We start from the raw sequence: 16,150 nt of genomic DNA, 5'->3' as shown, positions 1-16,150 counted from the left end.
TCCTCAAACCAGCAATATTCTCAGTGAAGATAGTGTTGAAACAACTGATGACTTTATGGCATTATAAGCTTGTACAACTTTCCAAAATCTTGATGTTTTGAAATGACCAATGACAGTTTGTGACATGTGCCCATTTTTCTATGAAGCTTGCTAATTACATAGTCTGAACGGCTGGGTTTCGATTTATAAAAAAAGGTGTCTCCGCCAACCTTAAACATTCTGAGTGATTTTCAAACAAATTAAAGTTCAGTGCTACAACTTCTGGTAAAATGTGAAAAAGACATATTAACAGCAAATTAATAAATTTCTTCTCAAATGTGGTTATTCATAAAAACAACCCATGCTAGTAGACAGAACAGTTTTAGTAAAATGATTGACATGTTATTTTTAACGTGCTATCACTGCAAAGAAGGCTGATAATGCCAAAATTAAGTGAACAAGACATTAGCTACATTTCGCCAAACGTTGTAACTATCATTTGAAATTTATAAACACATTTATAATACAAATCCATTAACCCTATATTGTTAGGTTTACATTTTGAAACACATCCTATCTTCCACGGTTATATTTTGCTACAATGCGCAGTTTTCTTGCAAAATTATTTCTTATTTTATGTTAATTAATTTGATTGGAGTTCTAGGTGCTTAAAAAGACGGTAAATGGAAATAGGGGTGAAAAGTACTTTAAAACAAAATCACCCCCGTGCAGACTGCCAGGATCGAACTCACCACCTTCCGAATGCAAGCCAGACATGCTACGCATGGCCAACATGATCAATTGACCAAAAATTCTCAGTATGAAACTATCTAGGGATTTGCAAACAGTTTTGCATAATTAAATTAAAAAACTATTAAGTATAGGCCTATTCTGAAAAAGAAAAAAAATGTTTTTCTGTACGTTTGATGATTTAGAGAACAAGACATGTATGATTGCTAGAGACCTGCCAAATTCGCGGATTCATTCGGTGATAGGCTAGAATTCAAACATGTAAACCTCTTAGATAATTTTGCTATAGGCTTACTGTTCATTTGGACGAATCTCAACCAGTTATAAACCCTCAACCAAAGAAGGATCGAATCACAGACAAACCAGCTGAGACGACTTACAAGTCGGCAGCCAATGAACTTGCGTTATTTGCCCGAGTGTGCAGGGGTATGTGCAGTCCATCCTGAAGGCCATCGAAACCGCGAATTTCGCAGGTCTCTAATGATTGCTAATTTGAGGCATCTGGATGGAACATATTTCAGTAGAGAAAATGAAACCCTCCGAGGAGTCGCCAGAAAGCACATTACCCAGAAGACCTGTGGTGTTGTCTCTGAGGCCCCACAGCGCCCTGTTGGCCCTGCGAGCGTAGCCCTCGTACACGGGGTCCCCCAGCAGACGGCTCAGCAAGCCGAACTCCAGCAGCAGAGAGCCCGCTCCAGCGGTGCACGTCTCAGTCTTGGAGTCCGGCGGCAAGCCCTGGCGCAGGTTCACCTGCGAGAACAAGCCACAGCCAGCACTTGCTTACTTCAAAACATTCTCATCATAGCTACCAATTTCATTTTTTTATGTGGGTATTTCAACAATAAGGGATACAATGACAGAATCTGAAATGTTATTTTTTTATACCTGGATTTATAAAAATTGTAATCCATCATTAAGGATAGATACCAACAATAACGCCAAATCAAAATAAGTTTAAAAAAAAAAAAACTGCTAAACCTTGTCACTGTGAGGAAACATCACATACAAAGTCCCTGACCGTTGGATTGCTAGTAATGGTCGAGAGGCAACATTGGCCTCCACGTTCACCTGCTATAAAACCATGCGATTTTCACCTTTGGGGCTTTATAAAAGTACCTGTCTACATTCCGCAGATACCTAATATATTGCCAGAAGCTATTACTTTCTTACTCTGGACTTGTTAAGCAAAGTTGGACTTTAGGTTGGATAGGTGCTTGCAAAGAGAGTAAGGGGTAGATGCTTGTAGAGGAAGTGGAGGGGAAAGTGTTTGGAGAGGGAGTGCAGGGGAAGGTGTTTAAAGAGAGAGGAAGGGGTAGGTGCTTGCAGAGGAAGTGGAGGGTAAAGTGCTTGCGAAGAGAGGAAGGGGTAGGTGCTTGCAGAGAGAGAGTAAGGGGTAGGTGCTTGCAGAGGGAGTGCAGGGTAAAGTGCTTGCGAAGAGAGGAAGGGGTAGGTGCTTGCAGAGAGAGAGGAAGGGGTAGGTGCTTGCAGAGGGAGTGAAGGGTAAAGTGCTTGCGAAGAGAGGAAGGGGTAGGTGCTTGCAGAGAGAGAGTAAGGGGTAGGTGCTTGCAGAGGGAGTGCAGGGTAAAGTGCTTGCGAAGAGAGGAAGGGGTAGGTGCTTGCAGAGAGAGAGGAAGGGGTAGGTGCTTGCAGAGGGAGTGAAGGGTAAAGTGCTTGCGAAGAGAGGAAGGGGTAGGTGCTTGCAGAGAGAGAGGAAGGGGTAGGTGCTTGCAGAGGGAGTGCAGGGTAAAGTGCTTGCGAAGAGAGGAAGGGGTAGGTGCTTGCAGAGAGAGAGGAAGGGGTAGGTGCTTGCAGAGGGAGTGAAGGGTAAAGTGCTTGCGAAGAGAGGAAGGGGTAGGTGCTTGCAGAGAGAGAGGAAGGGGTAGGTGCTTGCAGAGAGAGAGGAAGGGGTAGGTGCTTGCAGAGGGAGTGCAGGGTAAAGTGCTTGTGAAGAGAGGAAGGGGTAGGTGCTTGCAGAGAGAGAGGAAGGGGTAGGTGCTTGCAGAGGGAGTGCAGGGTAAAGTGCTTGCGAAGAGAGGAAGGGGTAGGTGCTTGCAGAGAGAGAGGAAGGGGTAGGTGCTTGCAGAGGGAGTGCAGGGTAAAGTGCTTGCGAAAAGAGGAAGGGGTAGGTGCTTGCAGAGAGAGAGGAAGGGGTAGGTGCTTGCAGAGGGAGTGCAGGGTAAAGTGCTTGCGAAGAGAGGAAGGGGTAGGTGCTTGCAGAGGGAGTGCAGGGTAAAGTGCTTGCGAAGAGAGGAAGGGGTAGGTGCTTGCAGAGGGAGTGCAGGGTAAAGTGCTTGCGAAGAGAGGATGTGGTAGGTGCTTGCAGAGAGAGAGGAAGGGGTAGGTGCTTGCAGAGGGAGTGCAGGGTAAAGTGCTTGCGAAGAGAGGAAGGGGTAGGTGCTTGCAGAGAGAGAGGAAGGGGTAGGTGCTTGCAGAGGGAGTGCAGGGTAAAGTGCTTGCGAAGAGAGGAAGGGGTAGGTGCTTGCAGAGAGAGAGGAAGGGGTAGGTGCTTGCAGAGGGAGTGCAGGGTAAAGTGCTTGCGAAGAGAGGAAGGGGTAGGTGCTTGCAGAGGGAGTGCAGGGTAAAGTGCTTGCGAAGAGAGGAAGGGGTAGGTGCTTGCAGAGGGAGTGCAGGGTAAAGTGCTTGCGAAAAGAGGAAGGGGTAGGTGCTTGCAGAGAGAGAGGAAGGGGTAGGTGCTTGCAGAGAGAGAGGAAGGGGTAGGTGCTTGCAGAGGGAGTGCAGGGTAAAGTGCTTGCGAAGAGAGGAAGGGGTAGGTGCTTGCAGAGGGAGTGCAGGGTAAAGTGCTTGCGAAGAGAGGAAGGGGTAGGTGCTTGCAGAGGGAGTGAAGGGTAAAGTGCTTGTGAAGAGAGGAAGGGGTAGGTGCTTGCAGAGAGAGAGGAAGGGGTAGGTGCTTGCAGAGGGAGTGCAGGGTAAAGTGCTTGCGAAGAGAGGAAGGGGTAGGTGCTTGCAGAGAGAGAGGAAGGGGTAGGTGCTTGCAGAGGGAGTGCAGGGTAAAGTGCTTGCGAAAAGAGGAAGGGGTAGGTGCTTGCAGAGAGAGAGGAAGGGGTAGGTGCTTGCAGAGGGAGTGCAGGGTAAAGTGCTTGCGAAGAGAGGAAGGGGTAGGTGCTTGCAGAGGGAGTGCAGGGTAAAGTGCTTGCGAAGAGAGGAAGGGGTAGGTGCTTGCAGAGGGAGTGCAGGGTAAAGTGCTTGCGAAGAGAGGATGTGGTAGGTGCTTGCAGAGAGAGAGGAAGGGGTAGGTGCTTGCAGAGGGAGTGCAGGGTAAAGTGCTTGCGAAGAGAGGAAGGGGTAGGTGCTTGCAGAGAGAGAGGAAGGGGTAGGTGCTTGCAGAGGGAGTGCAGGGTAAAGTGCTTGCGAAGAGAGGAAGGGGTAGGTGCTTGCAGAGAGAGAGGAAGGGGTAGGTGCTTGCAGAGGGAGTGCAGGGTAAAGTTCTTGCGAAGAGAGGAAGGGGTAGGTGCTTGCAGAGGGAGTGCAGGGTAAAGTGCTTGCGAAGAGAGGAAGGGGTAGGTGCTTGCAGAGGGAGTGCAGGGTAAAGTGCTTGCGAAGAGAGGAAGGGGTAGGTGCTTGCAGAGAGAGAGGAAGAGGTAGGTGCTTGCAGAGGAAGTGGCGGGTAAAGTGCTTGCGAAGAGAGAAAGGGGTAGGTGCTTGCAGAGAGAGAGGAAGAGGTAGGTGCTTGCAGAGGAAGTGGAGGGGAAAGTGCTTGGAGAGAGGAAGGGGTAGATGCTTGCACACATTCATATTCCATAGCGGACTCCACACTTCACGAACCGTACTCACAGAAAACCCAAACTAGACTGCTTGGCGTCTCAGCGTGAACTCTGTTGTCACACAGCTGATATAACAGTGACGTCAGTTTCCCACTGCATCCAACCTCTTGTGGTGATTCACAGAACTACTTTGCTACGTTATAATAAATTGTTTAAACAAGTCCCACATATTCCTAATATTTATGTAGCCTTGATTTTACTTAAAAATCTTAACAAAAAAATATAATAAAAGACTATACTAAAATACAAAAAAATAAAATTATAAAAATATAACTGAACTATTTACCATCATCAATTTATTTGCCAACCTGGCAATATCAAAAACTAGAAGCTTATAATAATCTTAAAAAATTACGTGCATTAAAAATTTACTAGCTGTAGTTTTAACAAAAATACGTTGCCAATTCATAAAAAATAACGTAATTGTAACTGTAACTAAATTAATTTATAAAGGCTAAAAGTTCATTCGGTCCAGTGCACGCTACTGACCAGGGGCCATAGCTATGGCTGTATTTTTGCCCTGCCTTGAACTTAACAAACTTACTTTTACAAGCTGTTGGTAAAATTTGAACCTGAGTGGTGTCTGACGGAAACTACTCATTACAGGATCCTGTCCACTACTAAATATGCGGCGAACGAGTGAACAGTGCTAGGCAGTGTGTTGAGACAGAGATGAGCGGTAAAATACGAGCAGTCGCGAGAGCCACTGTTGAGCCGAGCTACAGTGGAGAGTAAATTGTGGACCTTATGAAAGTGCGATAAATTTGTGGATGAGTATTTGAATTGTTATAACTTGTTAATGTAAATATTACGTAATAAATAAAAATGTATTTAATTAATTGAGCTATCTTATTCAAACCTACTTTGCCATCAGTAAAAATACTTTTTTGAAGTTATACTTCTTTAGGCGTGTTATGAAAAAATTATGAGAGTGAAATTTTAACATGCGCGCGCATCACTATAAATCAAAATTAACAGGTTGAAGCCGCTAAACCGCTCATTAAGTCTCGAAAAAAGCTACCAACAAAACAGAAATAGAACCTCTATTAGTCGCGCATGTTGGCACGCTCGTCGCCTCTGATCACTGTTTTCATATTTATAATATTTATCCACACGTTTCTAGTTTCTACATTCACAACACGTGTTTTAGTTTCATACAAGTGCGAATTATATATGTGCTAACACATTATATTCAGTAGTGATTTAAATTGAATATTTTGATTAATATTATTTACTATTCATAAATATTAATTTAAACAAATTGTGCCTTTATACTTTTTCAAGTGCTCCAATATAATTGAGGTTAACTATCCGTATGTATTGTTTATTGATATAAATTAAAATATTATTATTTAATATAATTAATACTAAATATTATTAAATTATTTATGTTAAATATTTATTAATGGTTATTTAATATTTAAAAAATAAATTAATTAAAATATTTAATATAAAATTTGTGATAAAAATTAAAATAGAACTCAAATAAATTAATAATTTCTAATATTTATTATTAAATTGAATAAATAATAAATATTTAAAAAAATAAATGAACAAATTTAATAAAAACTTTTTGATAAAAATGAAAAGTGAATATTAAATTAAGAAAATAATAAATATTTAAAAATGAATATACTGAAATTAAATTTTTGTATTTATTATTAAATTTATTTATTTTCTTTTAAAATATTAAATAATAAATAAAAAATATTTAAAATTAAGAATCTTATAATATTTAGTACAAATTATGTTATATATATTTATTATTCTCTAAATTTTATTTATTTAATTTTTCAAATTCAAACTGAACTTTATTGACTGTGTTGACTATCTTTTTCCAGGCCTTTTATTTTATTGTTATTAATTATTTGCATGCAATTAAAAAATATTTTTTAATGATGCCAAAGAAGTATAACTTCTCACGGGAGTACATAAGTACATACACCCATTTTTTTTTTTTTAGGTTATGAATATATTTATATCAGTAGGTGGAAGTTTAACGAATGAAGTATTACCATATATGTGTAAAAAGGTTAGCCTTTGTGGCTTCAAAAAATATATATATAAATTAGAATGGCATAGTTTCAGCAAGCTGCTAGCATGAAGTCATACCCAGCTATATATTAGTGACATGTTGCAATAAAGTGAGAAGTTTTACTGTTACAATATTAAAAGATTTCAGTATCTAGATATTTTGAACATAATGTCATCACAGATGGTAATTCACTACTCCTTGTGTTTGCCAAAATGAAGCAAATGCACTGACGTATGCATATAGGTAATATTTAACTACAAGTGCAAATGAAGTTATTCATATTCAATGGCTTTTTATGGGGAAAGTAAAAATAATTTTTAAAGAGATTGAAATTTATTTTTGATTACACACATTTAAGGAATAATTTACCATAAAAGAGTAAAAGGGACCACTCTAGGCGTAAAACAAAACTTATCAGCATTTGGTTGCGCGTGATTTGTCGCGACATATAAAATGAGTGCAAAATGAGCGGGATGCATATCTCACACTATCAAATCAGAGAAAATGTGTGCAGTTTTGTATATTCAGTAAAACAAACCATACCATAAAAGTCTTTTAGAAATTCTTTACTTGTATGAATAAAAAGTGTAGGCTACATGTTCTAGTTTAGATTTTTTGTAATTATTTATATTAATGATGTTACAATGAATGCTACTTTTGTTACTTTAGTCACTCTTTAAATTTAGAACAGAATCATTATGATTTTAAACACATTTTGCTAGCTTAATATGTTGACAGTAACTCTTCACGTGTATGCCATACTTTGACAAAAATGTCTAAGGATTGTTATGGATTTCTAGAATTGCAAAAAATATTTCATGTTGTTCTCCCCCAAAAAATAAGTGATTGCAGCACCCATGCAACAGCAACAGCAACAGCAACAACAACTACAACAACAACAAATATCTGTTCAATTAATTACATACTCAGTTGGACCAGTTTGAGCACAATCTCATTTCTTGAACATGTTGATCATTGTAAGACCCCCTTTTTTCTGTTGCACTATTATGTTGTTCAGCACAGAATGATACTTATTGCGAACTTTAAGATGAACTGAATGCAGAGGCAGTTCTGGTCAATCTCAGATTGATATAGCATTAGCTGACATATTCCAAAACTCCATGGACTTCAAATACATTATTACTGCAATGAGATATTATTTTTAAAATTTATTTTAAGATTTTGCATTGAATTATATCCAAGCCTGGTAAATTCTACTGCTTTTGGTGGTACAACTACATAACAGTAAAATATTTTTAAATACGTGAGGATCTTTGCTTTTTGAGTTTAATTCTATTAAAAAACTTTTTCATTGGTAAAAATTACTTGTCACATTAAAAAGATAATTTTCTAATGGATTGAAGAGTATTTATTTTGGCAATAGCTAATATGAATTCTTTCATTAATTAAAAAAAAAAAAAAAAAAGACCAGGCACAAATCAGTGCTCGCTCTATCATAATCAATTGGAGCAACTTCTCATCGATCCAGCCTGCCAATAGAAAAGAAATGCACATAACACTTTTAGAACACTGTTAACCCAGTTTGTAAACATATGAACTTTAAAAGGTTGAGCCAAAGATCAATCTTGAGTAAAATTCACTGGACATTGGATAGGACAGAACGGTGAAACAGGGAAGACGTCATTAACTTAGTTATTTCCAGATATTTTAGCTGTCAAGCTTACCATGAATTTGAGAAAGAAAAATATGCCTTCCTTACCCGAGGATATGGTATTCCAGTTGTGCTCGCAAACGCAGGCAACAAGCGTGATGCCAGATCATGTGCTAATTGCAGAAGTTCCCCATCATACCCCGCAGGTCGCAACTTCCCAAATGGTTGGTTTGGATCAGTGATAAGCAAGTGAGATGAAAGAAGAGCTCCCAGAATCCTGTTAACAAAAGTTTGAAAAACATCATACGTCAAACCAAACACCAAATTAAAATTAAAAAAAACAGAGAAATATTACAATATTGAAAAAGTAGGAAACAATTTTTGAAAAAAGTAGGTGAATTTTTTGTTAATAAGCAATCTTGGCTTTGAGGTCAAGCAACGTCACAGTGGTAGACAGTGTTCACTGACGTTTCGCTCAGAAATGCAGCAGGCATCTTCAGGGTTGAGCATCAACTTCGAGTTAAAAGGTGGTAAGGTTCTCTAAATACTTGCCAAGGGTTTTCTCACATAGCTATATCATCAGAGGCTACCTGAAGAAGTTTGCAAAATTTTTTGCAAAGATATAAGCAATATCCAATAACCTGGTTACTTTGGGTCAATATTGAGTAACAAAATATCATACTTTTAATCTTACATTAATTTAACCTATTTCCACAAATAATTTGTGTCTTTATAATTTTGCTTTTGTAGTAAAAACTACAAGTATGACAAACAATGAATTAAAGATAAAAATTTAGATAAATTTAAAAATAATTCAAACCATATGAAGATGAGCAAGAGATATAAAAGTATTCCTTTTCCAGCTACACTTTCAATCTGGTAGACCTTAAATACCTTAGCACAAAAACTTTTTCCTTAACCACTTAGCCTATAATTTGATTAACAAAATTTGTGTCCACAAAATATACAAATTTTCATTTCTAGAAGATTGTCTTTGTTTTGAAACAAAATTCCCTTCACAATTTTCTACTGACGTCGAGCGAGGCGTCGCCCCCACGAGCCTGGTCCAACCCCGCTCCCTTTTTCTTCTCGTCTCACCCCTGACCACTCCTTCCTGGCATTAGTACCGCGATGTACGTAGTTGTGCGAGTTCAAACAGCGTGCCACGAGAGGGCACCCTAGCATCAGTGCTTCGTTCGTGAATTATATTGTAAACTTTTATTATATTTGTCCCAAGTGGTGTGTGTTACAGCGGACTGGCTGAGAAGGTCTTGTTTAGTATTTTTTACATGATTATGCTACCAACACAAATACACCGCTGAACACTTCCGAATCCATCATATCACCGGCCAAGATTAGACGCACCTTGGTCTTGTATTTAAGTCTGAAACTTTCTCACATTTGTACTTGGGGCTTACCTCAGCCGGCGGGCTTTTTAAATAATTGTTTTAATAACTCTTTAACGAGTCTTTAATCACCAACTACGTACCGTCTTTGTATGGCCACATGTGTGGACCACACTGCACCTTAAACTGATTCGTGCCTTTGGGCTTTTTCAAAGTTCATTAAGCAAGTACATGTACGAGTGCGTGTAAACTCTAAATAAATCAAAACGAGTGAGTTAAATTGAGTTCTTTCCTGACCACGTGTTGACCATCTCACGTTAGCAGGTGTATGGGAGAAAAGAGCCCGCTGGAGTCTCACCCAGGTGCAAGCGTGCCCGACGCTGAGAGCGGGCCAGTTCTTGACAAGTTATGTTCGGAAAACTAGGAGGGTACGAATCTCAACTCCCACATGGGCTACTTCACAACCTGACAGGATCTCAGCAAGGTTCATGTGCCCTTTACATACAGTGGCGCCAACTATTAACTTCCATTACGAAACCACCCTCCGAGCAGACCCTCAAATGGTTTTCCCACCGCGGAGCTAACTTACGACAGTAAACCCCGCGCGTCAACATCATAAACAAACACACATACGACAAGGTAATATGCTCAGTTTTATTATAACATAAAAAACACAATATTTTTCTTAGATAAAAGTAACTAAATGAATTTTCCACCCACAAAAGAATATCGTCACACCATCACTTGTTTATTTTTCTTCCACTGAAATAGCTTCCTAGAAACCTAGAACACTGCACAGTGCAATGTCACATCACAGTCTTCACAGAAGCACCTGGACTCCCTTCCTATCTTTTTACATTTAGAGTCCCGCACGTGACTGTACATGCCCCAGATTCTTGAGGCCTGCTGTTTCTTAGACATGGGCAGTATCAAAAATGTTAAATGCCACCCAGTCAGTAACAAACGGCTATTAGATGAAAAAGGACGTAGTGGAGTGTGTTCATCTTTCTAGTATTTTTATTATCATCGCTTTGATTTCATCAAGACAGTAATCGAGACCACTTCTTTGCCTGACTGTTTTTGTAGAGAAAAAGAGCATTCCACAAAGCCAATTTTTGAAATGAAAAAAAAAAAAATATATATATATATATATATATATATACACACACACACACACACACACACACACACACACACACACACACTTTTTAGTGGAGCATAATTTTTCTAGCAAATAAGAACTGGCTTGGCTCACAAGTTGGGTAGTTTGTGCAATACACAATTTATTGTTCGCTTTAAATGAATTAACTGCCATGAAGTGTGAGCAGTCGAAGTTCATAACGTAGCGCAGTGCTTCGCTCGGGGTAACTTACATTAAATTGTCTTTCCAGTCGGTAACCTGATAAAATTATTGGTGCTGAAATGCACCGTGCAAGACACTGGGGGATATAGAAAAGACTTTTAAGCTCATGATCCTGTGGCTATTAAAATGTTTCACATCAAAAAAACCAAATTTGTGTTTGATTTCAAGGTGTCAAATGAATGAATTTTCAGCCCAGTTAAGTTAGCTCTGCATTACTTGGTCGCTTATTTGCAAGCACGACACCAGGTGAAATTAACGTCTGCTAACTTTAGCACCTGTGTTAGTTTCGTTGACAATCTCAAGTGGACGTTTCCAACACAGAAGACTCCAGGCACACGCCGATCCCTCTCTCCTCCCTTCTCCATCGACTTTGACATAACTTTTTGACGTGACAACATCTAATAAATCGATGAATGCCGGCTGCACGCACGAAAAAGTGTCCCGTTACGCACATTGTCCTGTTACGGTCATTGTATGCTTGCGCCGCATCTATCTCTCTTCCACTCGATTGGAACAACCATCGATTTGACTTTTTCAAGGCACATTAAACTTGAAACACTCCCATTCGTTTCCTACTTTTCCTATCATCGTCCTATCCTTAACAGAATAACACAGATTGGAAAAAGTTAAATAGCAAACATGTATAAAAGTTATAGTTAAAATAATCTCTTCGTTAAAGTAATAAACATATTTGAATTAATGAGTGCAAATAAAAGTAAATTTATCAATTAAATTGTAGATTTCATTTCACTCTTTTTTTTGTATTCATACAAAAGTGATAATTCAATAAAAATGATTCAATTTTATTCATAAAAGTATGCAATCATTTCATCAATGTTTTGTTATGACGTCACGTTGTCACGTTTAACTATCGTTCGTAAACCTACTTTACAGACAACCAATTTTTTTGTGTACTTGTGATTTGCCCTCTTGTGCCTCGGTGTAGGCATAGTGACACCTCCACAGAGCCTCGGCCTCGGCTTTAGTCTGGCTTCTAACTTAACAGATTGATTAGTGCGACCCTCGGCAACGGAAACGTCCCACTTGGCATAGCCTACGGAATTTTTGAGTACCGTTAGTCAGTTGCATGCTGGGTGCAAGGTGGCTGAACCCCCTTAATGTAATATTCCAACTTTAGTAGTTTCTCTGCCTCTTTTATTCAAATGCTCTTTCGACAGCCACTACCCAAATTATGATTGACTTAAATTGTTTGTGTGCCCGTGCACATTTACGTCCCTTTTCCTCTCTGGAGCTGACAAAACTGGTGGTGGCCATGCTGAGTAGGGGTGTTTCCAGTGCCGACTTTAATGTTTCACCTTTCTAGGTAGTATTGTATTTTCAGGGCGAAAATGTTTAAACAATGATAAAAAGCCTGCTAACGTACACACAAATGTATTTTATCAGATCATATTCTTGAGTCGCCATCACAAGATGGAGTTTGGCCTTACACATCATAAAATACCACCAACCACCTTGCTCAAAAATACTTGGTACATCATCATTGCGACAAAGGAAGACTAAACTGAAAACAATATGCACGATATTTCCCTGACTATTCCGTTTCCCTTGTAAAAGGAACATAGTAAAAATACTAGGCCTACCAATAAAAATAAATCACACAGTAAATTCAAAATAAAAAAAAAGTTAACTATTGATTATGAATACAAAATAAATTAGTTTTTATGCTAGGCCAATAATAATTTTCTTTAATTTATAGGAGTATTGGTTTTTATTAACCATAATTACTCACCTGATGTTGACTTCAAACACCTGCACCACATGATCTTTATCAAAATTAACACTTTTAATGACTCTTGCAACTGCCTGCTGGAATTCTGAAGCATTTCCCAAGATGGCCAGAGTATCTAATGAATCCACCAAAGTAAGGCTGTAATCTCCAAGAATGTCATTTATATTGATGTTGGAACTGCAACAAAATAAAAACCACAATCTATTATCTACATGTACTACTTTAATAACAGAAGAGGGAAATTAGAAGTAGAGTGTCGATTGGGCCGTGCAGTATCCATTTTTGTGGTAAACATACACAAAACTGTGATTCCATAAGAACACATGTAGAGCCAAAAATGTTATCAGTCTGGTAATATCAAATTCCAGGTTTTACCAAGATTCTCTTAAGTCTAGTCATTAAATTTTGAGACCTAGTAAAAATGTGTCAAATTTTACATTCAAATAAATATTTTATAATTAAAATAAATTATTTATCCTAAAAATAATTTGGTAGCATTTACATGGAGACTTGAAAATGAAAACATCAATTAAAATAAGAATTGTAACGAAAACCAAAGCATGTAATTTACATGAACTATTCACTGACTTCTACCACTGTAGTAACTGGCCTAAATACCATCCTGAACACAGGTTTGTTTCTAAATTGTTTGTATGTCATCTCCCACTAAGCCTCCCAAAAATGGTAGGGATTACTGTTCTCTAATAATTATCTTGCTGCTGCTGCTCCGATCCTAATTTATTAGTACATATCTGCTAAAAGGGTGCTCATGGTACTAAACAAAAAAAAATAGTTTTAGGCATTTAGCTTTAAGTACACAACATTTTGCGTTAAACATGCGAATTCACACACCACAACACCACCAGCGATAAGGACACACAGTGCCAATTCAAAATAGTGCGAAGCACGCAGGTGTATGATCAACCCCCTCGGGTTCTCTGCCTGTCGTGTTAGTGCTGACTCTCATGTCTGATGGCATCGCTCGCCTGGCAGGCCTCACCTCCAGTGCCGGTTGTGTTCTGAAAGGCATGAGATTTTGAATTGCAGCTTTAATAAACTAACTAAAAATTTCCTTCTTCGTAATTTTAAGTGGGCTGGCTGGCAGCCTGGCGGGAAACGACTAAAGTCGCCCCCGAAACAACCAGTGCCACCCAATGTAATGTGGACAGCAATGTCCAAGCCCCTAACCCCCCCGCATGGTAGACTCTTTTCTACTCTGTCCAACTCTTCTTCCAGATCCATCCTTCTGTCTTCCAGTAAGCCTCCTGCTTGATACTAATGCATGAAATTTTGCATCCCGCATGTCAGAGCCCAGGGTTTTCCCTGTGTCTATGCAGGTTTTACCTGGGCCCAACTTATCTAGTTTTAGTCTAGTATAGTCAGTGAGGGGAGTTAGTCATGGCGCCAATCGCTGCCATGGCTGGCCAATCCCCTCCTAGCACATGATGCATGCTACCCCTCCTGCATGGCTAATACCCTGCATGATTAGAGCGTATGGGCTTCAGCCTGAGACGCACCTAGTCTCCCTCCCTAACCCGGAACCCTCCCCAACACATTTAGATTTAATTTAGGTTAGGAAAAAAAAAAGTACTAAACAGCACCCCTACTTTTAACGTAGTTCTAGACAGCACACCTAAAGTTCACATTGTACTAGACTGCACAGCTACTGATATGTGGTACATATTGGTATTGGTTCGTGCAATTAACTTTATAAGTAGAGACCTGCAAAATTCGCAGATTCATTTGGTGATAGGTTAGAATTCAAACACATATACCTCTTGATAATTTTGCTATTGGCTTACGTACTGTTCATCTGGACGAATCTCAACCAGTTATAAACCTTCAACCAAAGAAGGATTGAATCACAGACAAACCAGCTGAGACGACTTACAAGTCGGCAGCTTATGAACTTGCGTTATTTGCCCGAGTGTACAGGGGTATGTGCAGTCTATCCTGAAGGCCATCGAAACCGCAAATTTTGCAGGTCTCTAGTTATAAGTATCATTCATTTTTATGTGAACAGTGTGATTGAAAAAGTAATAAAAACATACATATAGACTTAAGAGGTTAGCTTTATTAAGTGTAATTTATTTTTGGTATGTGAACACTGTGATTTGAAATGTCAAAAAGACCTATAGATTTGTGAGATAAGACTTTATAAGTGTAATTTATTTTCAATTAGAGTTTTTTTCTTTCATTTTACTCATCTGGAGATTGTTATTTAACATCATGCCTAAAAATAAAAAGACAAGAGCAGATAAGAGGTATTATCAATGGCAATGTGGGACTAAACTGCCAAAAGAGGCTCAATAAAAAAAATACTAATTATTCATCTCTATGAATACCTAATAAGCAAGAAGTTTCATTTATGTCACACACAGACTCCACACACACATTTTTTTTGGTTGGGTTCAGTAGGATACTTTGAGAAAAGGAACTGTGGTATATTCTGCTTGGTTAGTGACATACAGTAGAGTCCCGCTATTCAGAACTAATTGGGACCGAACACTGTTCTGTCTAGCGGGAAATCATATTGACTTTTTAAGGTGTGAATGAAGTGCTGAGACATTTGCTAAAGTCAGCTCTATGCAGCGACGTTCGGCTCGTGAACAGGTTCAGTGAAAGTCAGAAGGGAAGGGCAGTGATCTTCAACGACTCATGGCACAGATGTCTTACCTATCCCTCTGCCTCCCACGTTCCAAACATACGACTGACTGCACTGAGCACTGTCTAGGGGTATCTGGGTCAGTGTTTACTCTAGCTGAGTTCGATGTACTGTGTGCGCTTATGGCAAATTTATTGTAAAGCTTTGTTCCATGAGTGTTGAGTTACTTTACCTAGTCACTGTGACTTTTTTATTTACGTTCGTAGTCCTAGACATCAGCTGTTAAACATTACACATGGCAAGTCAACAAAGTCGTTCTTTGTGTTCTTTACAAGAAAATTTGAACTGTTAAAATACTGGACAAGGGAGAAAGTGCTACTAAATTATCACTCGAATATGGTGTCGAAAAAGCAACGATTAGTCACTGGAAAAATAATCACGTTAAAATTGAGCAGTTTTGTTCTGCTTCAAGTGAAAAAAAAAACTCTTGAAAAACTGCAAAAAAGAATGTCTCTTCATTTGAAAAACTTGACGAGGCCTTATTCTTGTGGTTCACTCAAGAAAGACAGAAAGGAAACCCCATTTCTGGTCGTTTGGTAAAAGTAAATGCACATCAACTAAACAAGCTTATGGATGGTAACCCATCTATTCAGCTAGCTATGATTTTTTTGGATCGTTGGAAGAAAAGACATGGAATTAGACAGCTCATCATTGCTGGGGAGAAGCTGTCAGCTACAACGGAGCAGCTGCCAATTACCTAAAAGAATTTAAAAACTCTGTTTCTTCCCACCACTGCTTACCGCAGCAAGTTTACAACACGGATGAAAACGGGCTGAATTTTAAGGCTTTGCCTACCAAATAAATCTGCCCCAGGGTTTAAAATTGACAAACTACATCTGTCTAATTGTCTTAGCATGCAGCAACGCCT

General features: G+C 39.0%; 1 protein-coding gene across 1 annotated transcript in view; it reads right to left on the bottom strand.

Moving 5' to 3' along the window:
• Positions 1-16,150, bottom strand: part of LOC134529067 (ER degradation-enhancing alpha-mannosidase-like protein 1) — a 51,934-nt gene that overhangs the window by 32,842 nt on the left and 2,942 nt on the right. Inside the window, exons 2-4 of the mRNA XM_063362775.1 lie at positions 12,618-12,794; positions 8,267-8,435; positions 1,296-1,479 (exon numbers count right to left, since the gene is read on the bottom strand). Of these exons, the coding sequence (XP_063218845.1) occupies positions 1,296-1,479; positions 8,267-8,435; positions 12,618-12,794 (530 nt within the window). The remainder of the gene's footprint in view (positions 1-1,295; positions 1,480-8,266; positions 8,436-12,617; positions 12,795-16,150) is intronic.

This window comes from Bacillus rossius, chromosome 2 (genome assembly GCF_032445375.1).
Source record: "Bacillus rossius redtenbacheri isolate Brsri chromosome 2, Brsri_v3, whole genome shotgun sequence".
Classification (NCBI taxonomy): Eukaryota; Metazoa; Arthropoda; class Insecta; order Phasmatodea; family Bacillidae; genus Bacillus; species Bacillus rossius.
Note: the sequence above shows the minus strand (reverse complement) of the source record. Positions and strands in the feature narration are given on the sequence as shown.